The 24,561-nt window shown below is 34.3% G+C and overlaps 5 protein-coding genes across 7 annotated transcripts; 1 reads left to right on the top strand and 4 right to left on the bottom strand.

Annotated features, from left to right (window-relative positions):
- Positions 1-519: 519 nt before the first annotated feature.
- RPL9 (ribosomal protein L9) lies at positions 520-4,565 on the bottom strand. The gene is made up of 7 exons (XM_011090498.3): positions 4,301-4,565; positions 4,069-4,196; positions 3,543-3,588; positions 2,927-3,024; positions 2,798-2,845; positions 1,911-2,096; positions 520-777 (listed from the first exon to the last, which is right to left on the bottom strand). The coding sequence occupies exons 1-6, from the start codon at positions 4,448-4,450 to the stop codon at positions 1,976-1,978; spliced, it is 591 nt and encodes a 196-aa protein (XP_011088800.1). The 5' UTR covers positions 4,451-4,565; the 3' UTR covers positions 520-777; positions 1,911-1,975.
- An 878-nt stretch (positions 4,566-5,443) lies between these two features.
- On the top strand, positions 5,444-6,132 carry LOC105169950 (putative histone H2B.1). The gene has a single exon (XM_088884939.1). The coding sequence runs from the start codon at positions 5,533-5,535 to the stop codon at positions 5,980-5,982; it is 450 nt and encodes a 149-aa protein (XP_088741065.1). The 5' UTR covers positions 5,444-5,532; the 3' UTR covers positions 5,983-6,132.
- A 441-nt stretch (positions 6,133-6,573) lies between these two features.
- On the bottom strand, positions 6,574-10,920 carry ACD1 (Pheophorbide a oxygenase family protein with Rieske 2Fe-2S domain-containing protein). The gene is made up of 7 exons (XM_011090499.3): positions 10,223-10,920; positions 9,802-10,037; positions 9,478-9,604; positions 8,582-8,718; positions 7,901-8,060; positions 7,366-7,644; positions 6,574-6,986 (listed from the first exon to the last, which is right to left on the bottom strand). The coding sequence occupies exons 1-7, from the start codon at positions 10,643-10,645 to the stop codon at positions 6,732-6,734; spliced, it is 1,617 nt and encodes a 538-aa protein (XP_011088801.2). The 5' UTR covers positions 10,646-10,920; the 3' UTR covers positions 6,574-6,731.
- Positions 10,921-13,104: 2,184 nt separating this feature from the next.
- Positions 13,105-15,897, bottom strand: LOC105169952 (uncharacterized). Of its 3 annotated transcripts, XM_020696884.2 has the most exons (4): positions 15,741-15,840; positions 15,284-15,317; positions 13,598-13,711; positions 13,105-13,507 (listed from the first exon to the last, which is right to left on the bottom strand). In XM_020696884.2, the coding sequence occupies exons 3-4, from the start codon at positions 13,678-13,680 to the stop codon at positions 13,375-13,377; spliced, it is 216 nt and encodes a 71-aa protein (XP_020552543.1). In that variant the 5' UTR covers positions 13,681-13,711; positions 15,284-15,317; positions 15,741-15,840; the 3' UTR covers positions 13,105-13,374. The 3 variants fall into 3 exon arrangements, with proteins under 3 accessions (XP_020552543.1, XP_011088802.1, XP_011088803.1); XM_011090500.3 differs by lacking the exon at positions 15,284-15,317 and having other exon boundaries at positions 15,741-15,897; XM_011090501.3 differs by lacking the exon at positions 15,284-15,317 and having other exon boundaries at positions 13,598-13,688; positions 15,741-15,866.
- A 1,597-nt stretch (positions 15,898-17,494) lies between these two features.
- LOC105169953 (cyclin-dependent kinases regulatory subunit 1) lies at positions 17,495-18,982 on the bottom strand. The gene is made up of 4 exons (XM_011090502.3): positions 18,857-18,982; positions 18,655-18,773; positions 18,500-18,560; positions 17,495-17,895 (listed from the first exon to the last, which is right to left on the bottom strand). The coding sequence occupies exons 2-4, from the start codon at positions 18,705-18,707 to the stop codon at positions 17,743-17,745; spliced, it is 267 nt and encodes an 88-aa protein (XP_011088804.1). The 5' UTR covers positions 18,708-18,773; positions 18,857-18,982; the 3' UTR covers positions 17,495-17,742.
- Between the last annotated feature and the right edge of the window lie 5,579 nt (positions 18,983-24,561).

Here is a 24,561-nt window from a genome sequence, read left to right as displayed (position 1 = left end):
CATCCCTACTTAGCAATATATGAAAGACGCCCCATAAGCTTACTGAGTAAACTTAATGAAATTCCACTCTTAAGGAACACCAACTTCCTTTCTTCTTTTACCCTTTTCTGCTGATACAAATCAGACTCTGGCACCATTTTTTATCCATTCTTTATCCATCTTCTGGTTCATATATCCGCTTTCGGCTAACAAAAATGTCTATCGAATTTTACTACTATTAGTGTGCAGCTATTCATTCGTAGTAAAAGACGGGGTCATTAGAATCAAAACGAGTAATGGGACAACAGCAAATGTAACATTACTTCTGTTTGCATACAGCTACTCGTTCAATAAGAAAAGGGGTCATCCCAGAATCAGAACCAAGCAATCCTACGAATTACAGTCATAAAGAAAACAAAAGAAAAGAAGATTGCTTGAAAGAGAAAACAATCACTCAGAGATCAGAAACTGCATATGATTGACTCCACTGAGTTTTGAATTTAGGACTGCAAAATGATGCGTGGTTTATTAGATAGTCCGTTTTCAGGGAAGTTGCTACTTACACAAATCATTCAGTTGGGACAGGTCGCAATAGGAGATACAAATAGATTAAATATTTTTCCCAGATGCTAATAGATCTCAAAAACACAAGTACTAAAATACAACAAATAAAATAAGCCAGGGCCTAGGATGACTGGATGAACAATTCTAGTTTCATAACTAAGTACATTAAATCTTGAACTTACAGATATGAAGCCCTCCTTCGGATGCAAAAATCAACATTTGTTTGACGAAATCCTACATTAGAGTAAACAAATAAATAACATAAAACTTGAGTGCAAATAAAAGTCAAATGATAATACAGTCTTACTATGGGTTAACGTAATCAAGAACCAAAGCCAAGAAATAAAGCTAAGGGCTGCAAATTGATCTGAGGGTTCGAGTTTGTGTGGTGCAAGCTCATAATAATACAGGCTTGGTTGCCCACATATATGAAGCCTCTTCTTGATTCACTTAAGTTCATCATTGAGGTTCGCATTCCATCTCACACTTTACTACAGAGTCAAGAAAACATGATAAATAAAGTATTAGGTACTAATTTTCTAACTTTTCGATTGCCCAAATTGCCTCCACAACTCGCAAATTTATATATGCTTGAAGGTTGAAGGTTGTTCTCGTCACTTTATAAACATAAGGAACTTTTAATTGTATAAGAATGAGAGTAGTTGCCCCTAAATCTCAAATTTAAACACTTTTTTAACATTTAAAGAGATAAATATCAACCTTTTTTGGCTGTAAAATGTAGTACACTTTAACTGAAGAATGAAATGCTATCACATGACTAATGTTCTGATATTCTTTAAGAAAGAATTTTATTATAGTTAATATATTTGTGTAGTTTAGTCAAGCTGAGCCTCATTCAGCATTAGTCTATCAAGCCAGGCTTGCCGATATTATATTCAAGGATATACAGCCTAAATGCAAACCCACTCGTAATAATCTAAGCTGGCCAGCAAAATGAGAGGGCTGAGGCTGAGCAAGCATTCTTCCGGTTGGCATGGTCAATCGAGGGCCTGACTCAAAACTTATTCTAAACATTATCTAGAAACTGGAACTTAATTTAAATAAATAAATAAATGAAAGAAAGTAAATACGAATTTTCTTAAAGTTATTCACCCTCGATGCTGTATCAGACTCATAATACATGGAAAATAGAGTGTGACGGTGTAGGGTTGATGCAAAGGAATTCAAATCATTCTTTTACCATTATAGACATATGAAACGACAAGAGAAAGAATGAGACACTGAACAGAACATATGATATGCTTCTTTGCTGATCTATACTGAAACACACTGATTTGAGTGCAAGAATGTGGCTTAATTTTTTGAATTTCTCAAATAATGATTTGAATGACCAATTAAGCACGCACCTTGAGAAAATCACCAAGATACAGAATTTGGGCCTGTTTTGAGTTGCTCTAGAAAGTCCATGTCCTTAGTTAGCATACACGTTCAACCTTACTCGAGCAGTAACATCAGGATGGAGCTTTAGCTCTGCAATATATTCTCCAGTTTCTCTTATCTCTGGAAGAGAGATGATTCTTTTATCCACATCCCTATAAAAGTAAACATGAAAACACTATGAAAAGAGCTGAATTGCACCATGGTTGACAATTACACGTGAAACTGAGCCAAAGCAACCTTCAAAATCAAGTCATTCATATTTTTTAACTCAAGCAAACAGAAACGGTATTTTCACAATTGATGCAGAAGGATTGTGTGGGTAAGTATAGAATTCATCTAATTGAAAGTGAATGGGTTGTTTGCAGGTGTCCCTTCAGGCAGAAACATGTAGAGGCAGTGAGCCTCATAAAAGCCAAGTGATGTCTCGTCCATGTACAGCATTGAAAGATATATGAATTTCTTCGGTAACGATGCTCTTACAACATTGAATGCAATAGATTGACTCTAAGTGGTCAACGACTACTTTCATAGAGGTGATGATTTTGATTACTTATTACTTTTTGAATCTGCATCATGGCACTTTGTGGCAACAACCATATGTGCTGGAATTGTGGTTAAATGTCTATGATATCAGTAGTAATGGCACAATCTTTGACTATTTATAACCTACTAGCAGTGAACTTAAAGTAACATATCAAATTGATGATCAGCAATATGAGAACATACAAACTTACAAAGGCACTATGAACTATACAAATCATTAAATGTTCAAGAAGTACTGAACATTTTGGTGATTTAAGCATACTTGACCTTGACATGTATATAGCGTAAGTATGAACCGGGAAAAGAGTACCTCTGAAGCTGGGCCTTGATTATATCAGCCAGATCTTGAGGAGTGACACTATCATTATGAGTATGTATCAGTGTCAGGAACAAGAGAATACATTAGTTTTGTGCTTAACAGAACTTCGATGAGACTTACGTTCCAAAAATTTGTTTTCCTTGCCCACCCTTGCGCTTCACCTTGAAAGCTCCAACTGTCTCAAAAATTCGAGCGAGCTGTTGTGCCTCTTCTTTTACCTAAGGCCAAATATGAGACAAAGTAACTAGGCTCAAATGATATCCACTGCATGAAAGTTTCAAATATTGCTCCACTAAATTGACTGAGTGAAAATCATGATAAAAATAAGACTTTTGAATAGTTGATTCGAGTAGTGGATATGAGAACCGATATTAACTAAGCGGGAAAAACAGACATATCTTGACGAAATGCTTCTTTCAAAGAGGAAACTATAAGTTTTATAGTTTATACTAGTATTTTGCATTTCCTTGAGCATGTCAACCAGTAAATTGTATGGTTAATCAATAATTCTGGTGGAAGTATAAATAACGATGCAGATTTTCGAAGTTACGCACGTAAAATGAATAAGCCAACAATCATCGGTACACCTGGGACCTAGCAAGCCCATTTATGTTGTGGTAATATCAACTATAATGTGCCCCTATTCCAGTATAATGTGGCTTTTTCAAAATCAAAACACCACTTTTTTCCACATATACAATTAACGCATAATTTAAAAATGTGCACAACTCATTACTCGTTTTTTCTCGGCCTCAATTCTCTCCTCTTCCATCTTCATTTCCCTGACAAAGAATCAGAAAACAATGAATTTCATGAATTCTGAATGTAGAACTGCCAAACCCCTATCCTTGTTCAGTTCAAAATCAAAAATAGGTGAGAATCATTCACCGCGTGTGATACAACAGAACTATGCCATCATCAAGTCAAAAAAGTCTCTCCTCTCTTACAATTTCTGAACAACAAAGGGCCGAAAATTAATTTCCACTGTAGTTAGGAAACAGCCGAACAATAGAAGTTGAACGATCGTAATTCAGTCATTTCAAAGGGGCAACATTTTCTCTCCCATCTCGTACCTTCTCCTTAACATAAGCCAATAAACACAGAAATGATCTCAAAACAACTGTGTAACTAGAACCAGTTCATCAATTTCAACCAGAAGCAAGAAAGACACATTGAAAAAGCATTACAACAACAAAACACCAAAATAACACACTTGAGAGTATGTTAGTACTAATTATAATGAAGGAATGCCAAAGAATTACTTAAGAAGTCCTGGAGTCACAATCTGTGCTATGCCCATCGGCAGCAGATAATTCCTAAAATACCCAGCTTTCACATCCATCAGCTGCCCCTTTTTCCCCAACGCTGACACATCCTCCTTCAATATAACCTAAATGACACAGACACAAGGGAGAAGGAAAGCCCAGTTAAGATACTCAAATTTCTCAAGAAATTCATAAGAGCCCATTTCATGCGAAGCAAAATTTTGCATACTTTACGTATTTTCTTGGCTTTCTTTTGAGCCACAAGTGTGAAAGCTGAGGCTCTGTCAGTCGCTTTTGTGGTTTCTGTACTCGTCTTCTTCGTCAAGCTATGATTTTGAAGCCATGCAGATGAAGCCCATGAAAGACTTGTGGAAGCCATCGCCACGCAAATTTCCTCCCCGTCACAATGAAATCCTTTGCAGTTTTGCTCGATGGATAGTTTCCCTCACCAGTGTGCCAAAACACCACTTCTTCAAATAATCTTATCCGTGAAGTTTGCAAAAGCTACAACGAAGCAAAAGAGAGTCAGGATTTTGGGCCCATATGAATTGGACTAATGCAAATACTCTAAGCCCAGACCGGCAAATTCCAACAGTACGTGGGCCTAAGGGCCTTTATGCTGGGTGAGTAGGTTTCGATTTGAAAGTATATTTTCTCATTGAGTTTTGACAGTAGGTAGGTGGTGACTGGGTGATGTTTGGGGTTGCGGTTGGTTTGAGGTTTCCCCTCACCCCAAGAAAACAAAGTAAGTTGATGACCCCTTGAGTTTCATCCGCTCAACTACATTAATGCCCCTCAGATTTGTTGCATACCCACACCACTTCACTCGCCACCTCTACAATCCACTCTCCCATTCTACTCCCTATAAAACTTTATGTTTTTTTCAATTAAAAAATGTATTATTTAAAGTTATTATTATGATGAAAATATTATTTATATTGCAAATCTATGTATTAAAATAATAGTTTAAATCATTTAAATATATTTATAAATATTATTAGAGGTGAGTTTGTTGACAAAATAAAAATCGTCCCCAACCCAATATCATAATTTGAAAATAAATATGATTTTGTTTAGACCCCGAATTCCCACGCGCCAAGTTTTTGAGTTTTCCCCAAATTTGAACGACGCACAAAATACCCCGCTTTTCCTTTAACCCAATCTAATCCGTCCATTTCTACCTAAACCAACGTACCTGATTAGAGGTCCGTGCTTTTAAATTCTAACCAATCAAAAACATGCAGCCTATCCCCTAAATCGCACCATCCAAATTCTCCACTATCTAATCAACCGTGCAGAACCAAAATCCGTGTCAGTCTAAACCGACCAATCACGTCCCATCTTTTCGTCTATTTATTCCTCTCTCTCTCCACATCTTCCCTCCATCCATTATCCTCTCCACACCCAAAGCGAAAACAACTTTCAAGATTCTGACTCCCATCCTCTGTAAATCGTATCACAATGGCACCCAAGGCAGAGAAGAAGCCGGCCGAGAAAAAGCCGGCGGAGGAGAAGAAAACGACGGTGGCTGAGAAGGCCCCGGCGGCGGAGAAGAAGCCTAAAGCCGGCAAGAAGCTCCCTAAGGACGGTGGCGCCGCTGCCGGGGATAAGAAGAAGAAGAAGGCCAAGAAGAGCGTCGAGACTTATAAAATCTACATCTTCAAGGTTCTGAAGCAGGTCCACCCTGACATTGGGATCTCCAGTAAGGCCATGGGTATCATGAACAGTTTCATCAACGACATCTTCGAGAAGCTCGCTCAAGAAGCGTCGAGGTTGGCGAGGTACAACAAGAAGCCAACGATTACTTCAAGGGAAATTCAGACGGCCGTGAGGTTAGTGTTGCCTGGGGAGCTGGCGAAACATGCCGTTTCGGAGGGGACTAAGGCTGTGACCAAGTTTACTAGCTCTTAGGGTTGGGGTTTAGTCTGGTTTTTGTGGGGTAGATGTAAAGGTGCTTGTTTCTCTGAATTTTTCTGGGCTTTTGCTATATAGGATTGCGAAATCTTGTAATGGGCTTTCTCTGAAAAAGTGCTTTAATGAATTCACAGTTGATGTTTAGTACTTTTGAGTTCTTTCTTTTTCTTTATTATTTTAATTTTCGTGTGTTGTTATGGGCTTTGATCTCTCTGTACGTTAATGTTTTCTGATTGTGTGATATAGACTTCAAGTGCTGATTTTGAATTGTGATTCTTAGCTTAGGTTACTGCAATCAATTATGTATAGGGTTTATAGTTCTTTGGATGTCATTTGAGTTGAAAATATTTAGATTTCATTCATTGCTTTTTGTAGTTTTCATCAGATTGCTGGTGTATGGTAGCTCTTTCTGGTTTCAGCTTAAGCTGAATAACAGTAGTTTATGAAGAAAGACTGAGCGTGCAAGACTAAATTTGAGTTTTATCAGTAGGCCAATTCATCTTCAATTTGATTTCAACTTTCTCTTGTCTTTCTAATTTGAGTTGATCTGTGGGCAAATCCAGACTTCATCTTGTTGTGGGTTGTGCATGCTTTAACAGTTGATTGCATCATTACTGTACTTTCTGTTCTTGTAATAAACATCCTGTTTGCAAATCAAACAAATGAATGGCTATCTAGACAATTTACTTTGCTATGCGTCCACTGCTTTCTCAAGATACTATTCCTAGATCCTAGCCACTTGATTATCAATCAATTTCGGCATGTACGTAATCCACAAACACAAAGTTCTTCTGGAACTCGTTAAGAGCATATGCGGAGGCAGCACTCAGAACTGCTGCTGCGCCCAGAACTATTCGTATTTGCATGTCGGGAGGGATCCCTGCTGTAGCAGCGCAAACAACAGTGGTACAAATCAAGAACTTCTGCAGTGTCTGGAATGTGGTATAAGCACTTCTACACGACGAACATTTCAGTGTGTGCTGCTCGAATCTATCCAACATCTGAGAAATGCAAAAAGTTACAAGAAGAGAAAAGATTTACGGAATCAGCATATTGCACGGAGTATGGCGAGCATAAAAGCTAAATGGCAGCCTTACCGAACTACTAGGGGAATAAAAGCATATCCTAAGAAGGAATAATTACATGACAACCTTGAATTTAGACAACATAATCTACAGTAAAACATCTCAGATTCTTCCCTTGAATATGAATGACAAAGGGAGAGTCAGTAATGTAAAACAGGTCGTGTAATTTAAAGTTTTGAGGTTCTTTTTGCATAGGTTAAATAGTTTCACTTATATTAATTTTTCACCAGATTAACTATCAAATGTTGCATACTTAAAATCAATTGGCTGTTGTAAGATGGCTGAATTTCCGAACCTGGCGTTTGGACAATACGGTAGATGGCAATGGCTGTTGGTCCATGCTACCAAACCACTCAGGCTGGCTGTTGCCATGTCGTCTCAACCAGTTCCTGAACGCCAAGACGAAACGATCAGCTTGGGTGGGCGTAAAAGTTATCTTTGTGTACTGCTGGTTGATATCACCAGAACCATCCTTCGACTGGGAAAGAAAGATCTTTTCTTGACCTTGAAGTACTATCATGTCTCCATCATACACCTTGTTTGAAGTCCAATGCTCCAGCCATCGGGGGACCACCTATTATGAAATCATCAAGCTTTTAGCTGCTATGAGAAAGTTAATTCCTCATGCTATACTTGAAAAATTACAAAACATCTAAGCTTAGATGCCGTGTTTCCGCAGAAGTTCCAAGAGAGCAAAAACAACAGATGCAATTCCACCTCCTTGTGTGCCTTAAACAGCATGATTGTAAGATTCTTATAATGAAACTAATCGATGAAAAGGGCTGCATATGGTCACGCCATCTGACCCTGGGAAAAGAACTAAATCGTACCTGCCACCACGCAGGCCCCGGCATACTGAACTGGAAGAAATTTCGGGCACTACAGACAATTGACCGTGTCTTCCCAGGTGCCATTGGAACATTGAAGGAACAAATCCATATGACCCATTTTTGATCACCCAGAACTGGAAGCTTAGTGTTAATCTCAATCCTGGAATTACGAACGAAAGCAACAACATAATAAAATTCAGATTCATGTCTCTATGAAGAATGAATTGGCAGTCACTAAAACTATACTATATAACTATAACATATCGCTTCAATGCCTGAGACACAGTAATGCCAAGGTTACATTGTTGATAAGATTTACATTGGCAGACAATGGACAAAAATTACCGCATTGGGCATAAAATATATTGATTAATGTACAGAAGATGTATTTAGGGGAGGGGAAATTGTCATCAGTACCTCACATGAATATTTCTGGAAGCCAGCCTGTTACTATTGCTTACTTGATTTATAACCCTTCAACATTCAATTTACTCGTCGACTTGCCATATATATCAGAATATAATCCCGGACACAGCAATTTTGACCAATGATGACAACTTGGCAACATCCTGCAGACTATTCCATGTGCACGAGTGCAAAAAGCAGTTGCCATAGCTAAAAACACCCAAGAAAATAGATTAACATGCAACCTCAAGTAGCATTTGCCACTGATAAACTTACTTATTAATATAGTAGCACGGTGCGACAAATTTAGCACTGATTTTTGGATTGCCATCATTTGCACCAGCAAAACCCCAAGGACCATTTGACTCCATCTTGAATGGTAAGGGCTTTGCTCTATCTCTTCGGCCTGTGACCTGTTAGTGGTGAAGTGTGTCAGAAAACAGGCAAACGCCTTGTCTGAGAAAATACAGATAAGCTGAGGACAAATCAGTATAAAGTCCATTAAAATTCCATCCGAAAACAAGGACAATACTAGGCTTACTGAATCACCTTTATAGCCAAAACATATTTTTCGAATGATCACGTTATCCAAAGATATTTGTACGTAGAACTGCAGGACTAAGTGAATTTTTATTATGATTATGAACAATCTCCAGATGTTGTATTAATATCAAGAGGAGACACTTGTTTCTCAACAGATTCACTTGTTTCTCTGTAGACCAGTTTCCAGCTCTACTGTAAAGGAATTACATCCAACTTTAAACGAAAATTACAATCTGTCCAAAGTGCATTCCCTTCATATTTTCTACTCAGTGATTTAAAATTCTATTGAGGAATGAGAATTTCCTTCCAACTTATGATTCATTAATCTCTTCAGCCACCGTGGTTTCTTTAATATTTTTAAGTAATTATAATCATAGAAGCTAAATGACTTCAGAGTATTTTTTTTCCTTGCTCCCAAACGATGCTTACTGGCATGCAGCATATTTCACAATGGGCTGGTTGTTAAGTCGCCATGCATCACTCTTGACGTAGCATAGCTTTGTACATCAGCAAGATTATAGATATTCTACTTAAATTGGAAGAACACAAATAACGCACATAAAAGTATGAAAGAAACTCGAACTAGAAACTATTTGCAAGCTAATTTTGTTTAGTTCTTCACAAGTTACCTTGTGGTGCGCAAAGTCAATATGGGAAGGGTCAGATACATTCTCCATGAGAGTATCATAGCCATAGTACAAATCGCGCTGAATTGTAACAGAGGAAAACTCGGGCTTATCAAAATCATCAGGCAGCCTATTTCCCCATAAAGGAACACACCGTTAATATTATAATACCAACGGAAGTATTATTTAACTACAACAATCAACATCCCAATCCAGATGTCTACATTATTTACTCAATATAATAATCCAATGAGGATCCACTTGCAATACTAAATAGGGTATATTATAAAATATTAACTAAAAAACTAAGAGTGCATGAGAATTTACATTGGAGTCATGGTAGCTTGAGCTCTTTCCCAGCCATTCTCATCTGGCCAAACAAAGAGAAGGCCTTGAGAAACCTTGGTTGGAAACCTTGTAGCACACGCCCTTGGAGACTTAACAGCACGAGCCTCGGGTCCTTCTGATGCTGCCTGAGGGATCCGAGTACATGACCCGCATCCATCAAAAGACCACCCATGATATGAACACTGCAAGTGCCCATTCTCATCTATCCTTCCTTCCTACAGCTCAATCACATCACCATCAAAAATTGATTAATTCTCCAAAACCAAGAAATACAAAATCTGCAAATAAATATAAAAAATCTCAAATTTGGCCACAAAAATTGAAACTTGAGAAAAGGGCTCCTAGAGTTGCATCAAATTAACACGAAACACAAGAATTGCAAAAGGGGAAGGAGAATTACAGATAAGGGAGCAAGCCTGTGGGGGCATTTATCATCAAAAGCAACCCATTCTGAAGCAGAACTATCAAACCAGAGAACAAGATCCCGATTCAGCAGCTGGAATGGAGTGGGATAACGAGGGTTAAGGTCTTCAACAAGCGAAACCGGGTACCAATGATCTCTCCAAGAAAACTTGGAAGAAGGGATTTCTGCAGAACCTGCAGTCTCGATTGAAGGGTCGAGGTTTTCTTGATCTTCTTCAGAAATGTCGGTGACAGGAATGGACGGGGGAGCAGCCACACGAAGCGGGTTCTTGAAAAGCCCTCTTCTTCTTCGTGAAGGAACTCCACAAACAAAACGAGGAGGAAGAGAAACGTGGGCTGAACTACAGCTACTAGTGGTGGAGGTGAAAACAGGCGCAGCAGAAGCTATTGAAACAACCATAATTTTTTGTGTAATCCAAGAAAGAGTAAAATCCTACTACAATCTTGGTATCTATCTCATACTACACTTGAATTTTCCGTTTACACTTGTATTCAAATCGACTATGTATAATGGGAATGGAAAGCAGCCGCCTTTTCGGGTTGGAGAAAAATGAGTGTGCGGAGTGGGAATTAGAGGAAGAAGGCTTTGCGTGCAAGGCTGCGATTCTTTTCTGGAACCATCTGTTTTGATTCATGCGCTGGCCTACGGATGAACAAACGGGAAAATTGGAAGTGATCAAACAGAGACAGGACAGATTTTTTTCTTGCTTTTACTTGTTTCTGTAGAAAAAGAAAAAGCTGGACCACGAAATAATAGAAATTCGGGTTAATTACTGTAATTATATATTTATTTTTCGAAATAGTAAAAGATTATCCTTATATTTATGTACTGTTATAATTAATTCTAATTAGACTAAATATTCTTAAAAAGATACTTAAAATTTAATTTCAGTAACACAATTCCATTGCACTTTCCAAAAGAATAATGTTAATAGTTTCATTAGGAAACAATACTAACATGATTGATACAAAAGAATCATTGCTTATTACCATGTTGTCGGAATGTGTCGGTAAATACTTTTAGGTTGTATAGACTTCATGAATTTAGAAATTAAGATTTAAAGTTCGCAATAACAATGTTTTTTTATTTTGTTCGAAACTTTTGAAACCTTTTCGCCCAAATGGGTTAATAAGATAGAAGCATGGGGATTATTATTTTATTAGGGATGACAATTGTGACGGATAAATCATAGTCTTGCCTCAAATTTATTTCAAAATAAAAATCATAGTCTTGGAGTTAAATAAAAATAAGCTTTAGGGATTATTTTTCAATTTTAATTTTATAAATCTCGAATTTTAGCCTAATATTCTCTCCTCATCATCCTGAATCCGCCCGGAATGATGCATTTAATACAATATAACCATTTAAAATTTTAACTTTCTTTGAATATGTATTTAAAAATTGGGTTGAATTTTTTTTTTTTTTTAAAGATAGAAAAGAAAAAAAGAAGAGGTAAACAAATGAACACTAGGAAACAACTCAATGAACTGCTTTTCAATTAATTAGAGGATTCATCATTACATGGGAATCAAACATAAAGAACCACACAGTACATGAAAATCAAGCTTGATTAGGAGGATGAGCATGGTGGTGGGCCGGCTTAGGAGGATGAGCGTGGTGGCGACCATGGCGGTGGTGGTGGTGGTGGTGGTGGTGGCCATTAGGTGACGGAGCATGTTTGTGGTCGCCATTGGATGAAGCAAGATTCCATATGCCCTCTTCTTCATCTAAGATACCGTAGTTCAAAGATGTTGAATCTTCCTCCACACTCTGAATGAGAGAGGGTGTGGTAAGAAGCAAGAGCACTAGGAGCAACATGAGAGAGTAAACCTTAGACATTGTTAAGGTTGTTGTGGTGTGAGGAATGAGAACAGCAATGCCCCTCTATATATAGTGAGTGCATGGCTTTGTGGAGACCACTTTGAGATTATTGCATTTAAATAATATTTCCTTAATGTCAATATAATATTCTGAAAGAAATTAATGGTTTCAGAATCTGGGGATTAGAGGATTTGAACATACTAATATGAAAATTAAATGACATTCATAAGTCCTGGATTTATGAGTAGGAGACAACAATAGGCCAATTTAGTAAGAAATCCACCCCAACAATGTCTTATTTGGTATTAACTTTCTGACCAAAAATTTTGAATTTTTCATCTCCAGCAATGAAAAAAAGGTGGAATCTTCTTTAGTAATAATGTATGATTATAATATGGTAATATAAATTATTAATACTGTTATAATTTGTGTAATCGATGTGTGTGCATAATTTTTTAAATTTGAAATTTTAAATATCTATTAAATTAAAAGCTGTTATGAATTAGTTTTTTTTTATTATCGAAGTATTTATTAATTTATTACAAATGAAATAAAAAAACAAATAAAATGATTGAACATGAAATTAAATAAGAGACGGAAAAAAATCGTAGATAAGAAAATTGAGATAAGAGAGATGACGAAATTAAACAAATAAGAGATTAGCGGAAAGAGAAAAGAGAGAAAAACCGATTTTTAGATATGGATAATATTTATAAATTAACACTTTGGTAATATATGACTAGATGATTAGATAATTTGAACTCAAATCCTCTATTCTCATTTAATATTTCAATTCAAAGAGTAGCCAACGGCTATAATCCTCATTTTTTCTTAGCTAGATAAGGGGAAAAAATTTTGAGGGACAACCAGCGTAACAATTTTCTTCGAGTACGATCGGATTGGTCGTTGTTGAATGCAATAATTTAGGGTATAATGACTATGCAAATGGTGAGCTTGTCAGCATGCTTTCACCGGATGTCCGGAATGTAAAGTGAACCAGAATCACTCTTTGTCCCATTGGAACTATAAACAGAAAATAATGATAATAATAATAATGAATTAGCAAACAATCATCCTAGAATGTGATTTCTATTTCCTTTTGGCTTTCACAACAACACGTCCTTGAAAAATAAGCAGCCAGGCTGAAATTTTTCTTAGCCTGTTGAAGTTAACTTGTACATTCTGTAAATACAGAGGCGTTATCCACCGTGAGGGTAGTCGAAGTATCTCTTAATTTCATACAAATGCATCCGAGTATGTCAGCACTTCAGCTATACCCACAAATAGTTTGCACTGAGACAAACAGATTATTTCTTTGGATAAGTTTGATGATCAGGTCCAACATCGCGTGAACCCGTGTTAATATAAGGTCCTCGAAAAGTAGCTTGAGGGGGCAATGGTTTTGATGAATCTATGACAGGAGCTTTCGATGACGTGGACCTGTAAACAGACGAGGATTGTAAGTTGACATGGGATAAAGCAGGAACCCAGCGTTTAAGACCCATGAAATTTAGTCATAAGTTCACTTACGCCATGTAAAACGGAAATGCCAAGCCTGCTGATGCAAAAGCTACTAAGCCTGCTGCAACAATGGCATTGCGTTTGCGGGACATCAAGATGGCTGCAGAGAGACCAAAAGATAATCTGAAACAGAAGAAGAAGAAGAAGAAAGAATTAAAAGATCTAAAGGCAAGGAATAATAATTCACACACCAATGTATTCAGAAGTAATGTATAAGGCTACATTGGGATTGATTGATTTGGGGTTAGGGATTTCAAATTTCAAATAACACATCAGGAATTTATTTGGATATTGCCAGATTTAAAATATTTCAAATCCTTCAACATTCATTTTGAACTATGTTTCAAAATGGAATCATTTGAAATCATTCCATCCAAATGTAGCATAAGGGAATCATCATTTTTACCCACATTTGTGATCTTTTGTACTAGTGACTGTCGAGACAGAGTATACAGTAAAACCTCTATAAATTAATAACCTTGGGACCATGAAATTTTATTAATTTAGAGAGATATTAATTTATCGATAAATTAATATTTTATTAATTAAAAGAGAGATTTTTTAAATTTTCAGCAAATTTAGTACATATATATTGAAAATAAATAAATTCATATATGTTTCATTGATTATATTCAAGCAACAATTAACTATTATATTCATAGACACATGTATCAATTCATTGGAATTACTTAAATATACATGTTTACATCAATTCGTTGCACTTAAATAATTATTATAACCAATTAAATATATTCATACATGATGAATGAAACATATACTACATAAATCTCAATATGATAATAAAATAATTCATAACACCCAACCATGTCTTCTCATCTAAAAGGCATCGCAAAATTATCCATGAATGATCAAATGCGTAAAGCATTACAGATTTCATATTTTAGTAAATTATCATAATATTTATAATTGTAATATTTATGAATTATTAATTTAGAGTTTTAATGGGACCTAATATTTATAAAGGAATTTTCTGAAAAATTATTATTTTATTATCTTATCGAATTTGATGATTTTTTACAAAGGCCCAAGTCGGGACCGGAGGATTTTATTATTTTAGAGAGTTTATTAATTTATAGAGTATTAATTTATAGAGGTTTTACTGTATAAGAAACTTTAATGGGCTGCAGAGATCAACTACGCCATTCTTTCCTTTGCTGAAATGAATGAAAATCTCATTTACAGTAAGTTGCATTAACATGCAACTAGTTATCCTTCATCTCATGATAGAACATGCAGTCATCACTTTTATTACAACGTCTTCTATTTTAAATAGAAAGTAACTGCAACTGTAAATCAATTGAAACAGTAAATGTAATATCAAGCCATTGAGGCAGAATAAAATGCGAAGATTTCACATTTGGATTACATTGTCCAAAAGCACAATTTTAATAATATGCAAGAAGTCTCAGGCACTCAGATATGATTATATAAAGAGAATAGTTAGGAAAGCAGCAAAGAGAGTCACAATGCATAGAGCTAAACAGAGACAGAAATGCTCCAAGATATCATTTAATGTTCCTCGTTCAAGAGTGTCAGTTTTACCATGTTCTCATTTTCCTTGGCTTGCTACAATTGTCAGAAGAATTGAAGGGGAATTTTGATTTAAGAAAAAACACAGTAACATGCTTGTTCATAACCAAAAACTCTAAACAAAGATCTACAGCTGAAACTCACTCAAGTTGACGGTAACCCAGTCACAACCAATGCCCTAAATCACCAAATAAAAATTCATCAACCACCACAAAACACACGAACAATGAACAGATGAAGATGATCTTTTTGCATAAGAACAACATGCAGAAAACACTATCAAAGTACTGAACAAGCACAAAAATTACAAAATTCATATGAAATTAATTTCACCACAGCTTCTATAAATCACAACTATATACGAATTGTACAACACAAAATTGATCCATGAGCCGCAAAATCCACCAACCAAACAAAAATATTGAAAGCTCACAACTTTAGCCACAAAACTATTACATGAGTCAAATGCTAGATAAACTATTTGATTCATGAAAATTAGATTCAGAGAGATTGTCTGGCCGCAATTCCGTGAATAAAACGGAAAAATCGACATTACAAAGATAAGTACGTCCGGAAAACAGATGAGAAAAGAGAAAATTACCGATTGAAAGGTTCCCCGTCAACGCTGTTTTCGCCGCCGCCGTGTCGACTGTGGACTATGGTGGAGCTGTGAAGCGCGAGATGAACAAAGACTTGGAGTTAAAAAATGGGCCTCCATCCACAAAGCTGTAAGAATTGGGCTCCGAAATTAGAATTTAAAACCAATTTGCTATATTTAACGAGGCCCGTTCTAAATCTGCGAGCGCAAGTTCATTTTTTTAATGATCTTAAACGCTGCGTTTTCGTTTAGAATCTAATGTAGGACAAAGAGAACATTAAGATAATTTATAACACATTTTCTTGTGGACAGAAAATAATAATTTATGAGGTATATATTACTCATATTTAATTAAGTTTCTTGTTAAATAATAGAAATCAATGGTCTTGGGATCAAATTATTACTTCTTTGCTCGAACATCATGAGTTCGAGTCTCGTTAAAAATGTATAACTTGTTATTTTCTTGTGTATATCATGGACTAGTAGTAGTAGGATTAATTCAATAACAATTGAGCTTAATTATTAAGTTGTTGGTGGCTCGCGGAGTATCATGACAATGTGCTTGATCCAATGGCGATAAATTTAATTAACAGTGTAGGATACTAATATTTTATATAAGTATTTTTTGTAGCTGAGAAAGAAGAAATATGTTGTTCATTATGAAGTTAATTTTACCATTTAGAAGAGGAAGCATAAAACTTATTGCAAGAGTATAGACCAAACTATTTTACTTGGCCTTTTTTTTTGCATCTTTGGACAAATAGAGCACTTCCCTAGACTCCAATTCTAAGACATCAACCAGAAAGAAAGACAAAACAAGGACAAATTAGATTTTAATTCCTTCACAATGAAGAAGAAGTTACCGAGACAAAAAGCAATCGATCATGGCTGGATCAAGAAGAAACGACTGAGACGATTTGTCTGAAGTTGGAACAGTGGGTCAAGAAAATCTTAAGAGGACAAGTGGATGATGAAGCAGGCAAAACTCGAATTAAGCACATTATCAACACACAAATGGATTATATGATATAACAATACGAAATTGAATATAATCCAGGAACAGTTACTTCTGATCTCTGCTTATTATTGAAAATATAAGATACAGGAACAGTTTAAGGTTTATAACTATATGCAGGTTGAGCAAGAGCTGGAGATTACAGAAAATTTCTGGTTTTCCCTTAGGGTCGGTATAACTAATTTCATACCAAATACAATAGAAAAGACATTTTTATAGTCCTACTAACAAATCATAAACATCAATCTAAATTCTAGAAAATAGATCACGCAAATCCTAAAGTAGATACAAGACCTACAATATAGCTCTGAACCAGTCATAAAGAAGCGCATCTCATACCTCACCATTGCAATTCTCTTTATCTATATTCAATCTGGCACTTTGGCATGCAAAGAAACTGTAAAAGGACCACAAATATTGTAGCAGCAATAGCATGTACAACTACAATTACAATTATCTAGGCTCTTGTTCATGGAGATATTAATTGATATTTCCAAAGCCAGATTCAAACAGAGAGAGCTGGCCACGTAAAAATAACACACTTCATTGTTATTCACACACCAGCCATACAAAAGTTTTCAACATCATGCAAAATACAGGGACCATTAAAAGAAAAAGAAACACATTCAACAAAACTGCTCCACAGAGTATTAAAAATAGCTGGCTGCATGGCGGCTACATAGTACATAAGATGCCAATACATGAAAAAGCAACAGAGTATCTATCTAGAAACACCAGTGAATATGACAACCTTTAATTAAACATCTGGAGTATTAGTAATACATTTTTAGAGCAAGTCATGTTCAATCAGTTGAAAAGAAATTTCAACATAGATATTCTCATCTAGTTCATTGCCCAGAGATTTAACATTCACTTTGATGAGACCAAATTCCATAATAACATAGTTTATAGGAAGTACATTTCCAGAGGAAATGAGACTAAACCTTTTCCAGCCAAAGCACAGAAAAGAGGGAACTAAGCAGCCAAAATTCACTTGGCAAGCATGTTCTGCTGAGCTTGATTTTCCTGCTGCTGCTGATAGTTCAGTGGCCTCCTAAAGAGCATGATGTGTGGCTCCGGACGGTGGATTGCATAGTGGACCCATCCACGGCTCTGCTGAACTCCAATAGCACGCCATTCATTCTACCGCAAAAAAAGGAATGCCACCATAATTACAAGAACATCCATAAAAAATAACAAATGTGGAGAGATTCTAACCAAGTCCCAAGACCAGAATAAACAGAAAAAATGACAATTTATTTTGAGAATTTCAAACAAAACAAAAGTTCTCAGTCAAAACACATCGAAATGATGACTAAACTCTGTGAAAGCCCCTCATAATTTTCCCAAGCAAGTGGCCCAAAATTCCTAAATAATGATGATTAAAATTTTGTCAAAGTCCTTTTGTTATTTTCGTGAGCAAAGAGTGTTGAATTCCAAATACACTGAGTGAATCATTAATTGCACAGATACTTCAGAGGTACCACATATGATTTATATCATTCATATTTAAACTAACGACACCATAAAATTAAAAACTCTACCGATCGGAGACGCTCAATTCTTTGAAGTTCTTGGCAAATTCATCTACCAACGAATGCAAATACGAATACAATAGGAAACAGGAAAACCCTAATCCTTCCCAATTGACACAACAAAATCGCAGGTGAGTAAATGTTTAAATATTAAAAAACAGAACCCTAAATCCTAATTATGCATATTGATCAGTGCATCTCGAATAACTTACTTCTGAGAGAAGGCGATTCTTCGGAAGCAGTTTGGCCACCTCAGGTGGAAGAACCACGTGTCTGAAAAATCCCAAAATCCAACAAGTAAACATACTTCAAAAAATTTCATCGCCGTCGTAATTCTCAAATCAAAAATTAAATAAATCACAAGCACCTGTACTCGTAGGTATCATCAAAGTACTTGTCCGAGTACTGGATCTGACCCATTCTCTATTTCTACTTAAAAAACCACTCTTCCACGCAGTAAAACAACCGCTGGGGTGATATAGGAATCTGCGTGCAAAAACAACATCAACAACTCCAAAGATTCAAAGAAGAAGAAACAGTAACGAACTTTAGTCGTGTGTGAAATATACCTGAGAGAGAGAGAGTCGGGACAAAGTGTAGGAGCCAGGCCAGGAAAAGGGGGTGTGGGAGAAAAAGGGAAAGCGGTGTTTTAAGAAGGTTGTTTCTGGAAATATATTAAATGGAGAACCCTTTTTTGAATTTCAAACTTCAAACACTTTCCCGCTTTAATTAATATAAATAAGAATGATTTGGTAATTAGTGTATTCATTATAAATTAACATTTTTTCTTATTTTTACTCATTGTTTTTAATTTGGGTGAGTTTGGCCTAATTTTTACATAATTGATTATTAAAAAATTCAATAAAAGTTTTGGACAACATTCAATCCCAAAATGTACCTAATACTTTAACAATGCGAATACAGAATATGTTTTCTCCGAGAAATAAAAATAAGTCATGAATTTCTTACACTGCGCACCATGTAGATGGTAACACAGTCTTCACTATGTCAGTGTCATCAGACTACGAAAGGAATGAATCTTTTGAGGAAAGAGGATGACAGTAGTATACTAAAAATTTTAAACTTTATCAGAATTTGTTGATAAAAATGGTATATATCGGCATATATAGACAATTTTGTCCTTTTACTTCGTACTTATAGATAAAATTAAAATGATAAATTTGAAATCAATAATATCTAGATGGGCCAAACACCTGGGTGATCAATTATGATTGTTATTATCCATTTATCAACTCAGATCATGAGCTTTGGTAGGAGTCTCAATATGGGTTATGATCCATGTATTCAATCCATCTAATTTTGGGTTGGGTTGAATTTGCTATAATTTAAAATGAGTTATTATAGATAAAATTTAAATAATATTATATTTTATATGGGTTGGATATGAATTTTTAATAGGTCTAAAATGATTGATTATGAATCCACCCCATAAAACAGAAGTATAAATAATTACAATAAAATAAAAAATAATGCATTTTCTCAAAAATATTGCAATTTGAAGTTAAACCCATGATATTTCATTTGAATATTGAGAGAAATATCAACAAACCAACATCCTATTATAATAATTATTTGAATCATATAGCAATAATGAACAAATTAACTAAACCCATATTCGAGCTATATTTTTAGCTCCTATAATTATATAAGTTGCTAAGTAAACTCAAGGGCGATGCTAATTATTTATTGACAATAATACTTTCATGGCAAGCCTTTTGCCAGGTCTATAAATAAAAACTCATCCTCGAACAAAGCTAATTCATGGTAGGGCTCGTTTTGCTCTTCCCACTTGTCATCCCTATACATGGGTGAAAATATCCAATATATATAGTAGCTGCAATGCAGTGTCAACATGGTTTTTATTTTTTCATATTAAAGAGAATATATATATATATATTGTAATAAAATTAATTACCAACGACAACTTAAATAGGAAGACCATCAATGAGGGCCCAAAATTATGAGAAGTTAGGTAACTTTGATTTAAGGTTCATATAAAGAGGAAATAATTTGTGTTTCACTTTATATGCTTCACTTAGACACTTTTGGGGTGAGCATATGACTTATGAGCATTATGATCTAATAATATTGTCAAGTCTTTTCACTCCACATCACATATGCCAATTGGTGGAAATTAAGGCAACATGGTTTTAGTGCTTTACAAGAAAAAACATGAATTAGGAAATAATGGCTAAGGATTAAGATTCTAATTTAATTTTGTCCTCCTCTTATGTATGAATGATATTGTCGATGAAACAAATTCATTTTTTTGAAATCTTATTTAGATAATAAAATAGATTGACCTATAATACCAATAAAATTGGAAGAACCCCTCAGCTGTAATAGTCTAATTATTAAGTTATTTGTCTAAACGAGAGACAGTACGTAAGAAAATAGAGTGTTAGATATTTTCTAATGTCAGTCTAGGGTCCCTGCAAAATCTATTTAAATGAGTCTTTCTCCTTATTATTGTTCTCTTTTTCATGGGAAAAGACTGAAAAAGAAAGCTCATTTGGATTTTCCCATGGCTCATAAACCCCTCCTTTCACCCTCCTAAAACCCAACAGGCCAAAGTGGAACCACAATTCATAGTAAGGGAATGTCTGCAAAAGATCTTGTTGTTAGAATAATAATCTTTTTTTCAATATAAACTAAAATTTCTAACTAGGTTAAGTATTTGTGAAAAACCACCATAAAGAAGAAATTAAATTGGAATTGTAAGGAATAAAAAACTTTTAAAAAGAGTTTAATTAATGAAAGACTGTTTTAATCCTATTTATTAAAAGCCATTTATCATGAGAAAGGATAAAATAGTCACAAATCATATTAGATTGGAAAAAGAAAATTTTCGTCCTATAATTTTGATTTGAATTCATTTTTGTCTTTTATTTTTTGTAATATTAGATTTAATTTTTTATTTATCAGTTTGGTCTTTTTGCTTAATTTATAATTCTTTTGCCCTTTTGATGATAAAGGCTAATAGTCTTAATATAAACAAATATTTTTTCAATAAACCTAGACTCTTATATTATTCTAGGCGATCATTAGTTACGAGATACAAAATTGATATATATGGACTAAAATTGCTCTTAAAAAGTTGTGTAGAGGTAAAATTGTCTGAAATTAGGTCAAATAATTAAAATTAAATAATTTTGAATGTAACCGGACTAGAACTAAAATGAATAAATTTTAAAAATTAAAAATTAATAGCAGATAAACTTAAAGGACTAAACAAATAATTTTTCCTATTAAATTTATCTAGTTCAAAACATCCCGAAGCACCTAAAAAAGAATGCTTATAAGTACTTTAATTTTCAATCTGAATCTGCTTATATTTTAAAAATAAACACTGTTCATTCAAATACTTGTAAACAGTCTTTTTCAAATCAAAAGTTGAAAAGTACTTTTTCAAAACAGATACCAAATGCTCTCGAAAGCGCCCACAAGGCCAAAGCCAACATTTTCTTTTTGCATGTTTTTCTAGAGACCCCTCCAAACAGGCAATTTGACTGTGGATTGATTAGATCTGGGGAAGAAAACAGAAGGGCCATAGTACAAAGAACACATGCAAAGAGATAAGAAGTAGCAGAAATGATATGTTGTTAAAAGTACAATGAAATGGTTTCATCAACTTATGATATTGTCCTTGAGACAACAGACACAGTTGAGGCATTGAAGATGCATAAAAGCCCATCAATCTACCAACATCAACAACTGCCCTCCCATGTACTCATGAGCTCTATGGAACTGTTGGGGTCCTCATTTTATCCATATTTAGGCTCAATAATACAAACACAAGTCGTCCTTGCCCATGCATTATGTTTCACTCTGCCGAATGACAATTTTTACTTGGATATTTGCATCGCTAGTGAATTGATATTGCATTCTGTGTTGTGTTTGATGCATAGATGTTGCCTTTATAACTGATCTGAAGTTTACATAATACACATGATGAGAATATGAAAAGTAAGATGGTTTTGAACTGGTCGTGAGAGCTGTTTTATTTGAGATACAGATATATTTTTGAGAATTCTAGCATCAAAGTAAGATGGTCTCGAAATTTTATGAAACTTTGAATTATTAAAAAAAAATTATTTTTTGCCCCCTTTAGTTTGATTCATTGAATTTAGGATTTCTTAGATGCATACCATATTGCTCTATACCTTCTTCTTCTTCTTATTTTTTTCAACTCAAATTGAGTATAATGCATTGTATGTATAAATCACTATATATAATACCTAGCAATTAATATATATATATATATATAATAACACGTATTGTACGTAAAACTGATCAAACCCATAATAAATTTAGGATCGAATTGAATTGACATTTTTTTTATTATGACAAATGAAATATGTAACACAACGACAAAGTGTGTAGTTGTCCCTAACATACATAAAAGCGATTCACAAATCCGGCCGTCTCTCTTGAATTTTAAATTTTATTGCAGCACCAATAATGTTGTGTTATGAAGGGACAATGGCCCATAATTCTTCATAAATAATCACAATGATTAGATTATTAATTTTTTGCTAATCATGGTATTATGAGTAAAGTAGATGTTTGTAGATCCAGACTCACTTCGAGTTTTCTAAGGTTTGTTCCAAAGCGTCATACATTTGGGCACTGATTTTGCTCCCACGACTTCAGACATTAAAAGGGCTTGTGGGATTTCTTTAATCTTTCATTATTAGGAACATTAATAAAAAAAGCAATTAATTTTATTTTTGTTCATGATATGAAAAGTGCCGACTTATAGTTGTCATTGGATAAATGGTCACAACGTAAAAGTCGCCTTTTTTCCATACACGAGACTGAGCCGTCTGACGAATTATAGCAATTCCTTTGTTTGTTTTTTTTTTTTTTTTTCCATTTCTTGGGGAAATTTTGATAGGTAGTGTATTTAACTCATATTGGACCAAAAAGGGTAATAATACCATTTTTTTTTCAATTGAAGTATTTTCAAGTGAATTTTATATATAAAATGAAAATATTGTTGAATTAGTATGTTTTTTTATATGTTCTCTTGCGCAAAATCATGATAGAATGAGGATGAGAATTAATTATAATAATTTATAATAACCTTTTATATGAAAAGACGTAATAAAATAAAAATGTATCTAACTTAGGATACTCCGTGACCACTTTTTATACCAAAAAATATGATATTGTGTTATAGTTATTTTTTTTTGGAGGAGGGTAAATTACAAAGTACTCATACGAAGTTTGTCATAATTACAAATACTCTATTATTATTTAAAAAATTATAAATATATTTCAGAAATTAATGATCATTTAAAAATTTCCTTTATAATAGATTATTACGAGAGGATAAAATTAGCCCATTTGAAAAATCTAAAGTACTTTTATTTAAAGTTCTTGTAACATGTATCTAAAGATACATTTATTCAAATATAAAATTTTTATATATACATATTTATGATGTAAATTTCATTTTAAAAAAAGGGTATATAATTTAATATTTACCTTAAAATATAAAAAATAAAATAAAAAAGTAAATGAATTTATATTGTTTTGGAAGAGTGGAGTGGTTGAACCTGAATTCCTGAAATAGACCGGCCTCCATGTGGAAGCAGCTTCCTTTGCCCCTAATCCCGCAAAGTGTGAAAAAGGGGCATAAAAGAACAACAAGAAAGCCAAAAATCACTGTAAATCTTCCCCCACAATTTTAGGTCAAAAGAACAGAAAAGTGTTGGATCAAGTACAAAAGAGTGCAATTCATTTATTAAATTAGCCATTATTTGAAAATAATAATGAATTAATTTCTCTTAATGTTCGAATAGAAGATGAATAAAGATACTTTAATCGATCACTTGATCTCAGGTCAATTAGTCGATCTTGAGATGTATTTGCGCTCATAAATTTTAAAAATAAAAATATTAAATATATTCCAATTATAACGTTCTAATGTACATCTAGAGCGTGAAATATGGCTAGAAATAAGTACTTGATATTATATATATATAATACTTGATATTTGGAGTCATGTATTTATAGAATCGATCAAATTATAATTTGAAATGGATCGTTGATGCAAAAAAAAGAAAGAAAGAATATCCATTCTACATGTTTTATTTATTTTTTGGATAATTATACTCCTCTTTTATGAGATTTGGTGTAATTATACTTCAACTTCCTATGATTCGAAAAATTGCATTTAATACATATGTGGTTTGAGAAATTACAAATTTTGTGAATTTTGACTAACGGAAGGACTTATTTATCAGAA

The sequence above is a fragment of the Sesamum indicum genome, linkage group LG9, assembly GCF_026168435.1.
Source record: "Sesamum indicum cultivar Baizhima isolate 11 linkage group LG9, ASM2616843v1, whole genome shotgun sequence".
In the NCBI taxonomy this organism is placed as follows: domain Eukaryota; kingdom Viridiplantae; phylum Streptophyta; class Magnoliopsida; order Lamiales; family Pedaliaceae; genus Sesamum; species Sesamum indicum.
The sequence above is the reverse complement of the archived record's forward strand: the minus strand, read 5'-3'. Positions and strand labels throughout refer to the sequence as shown.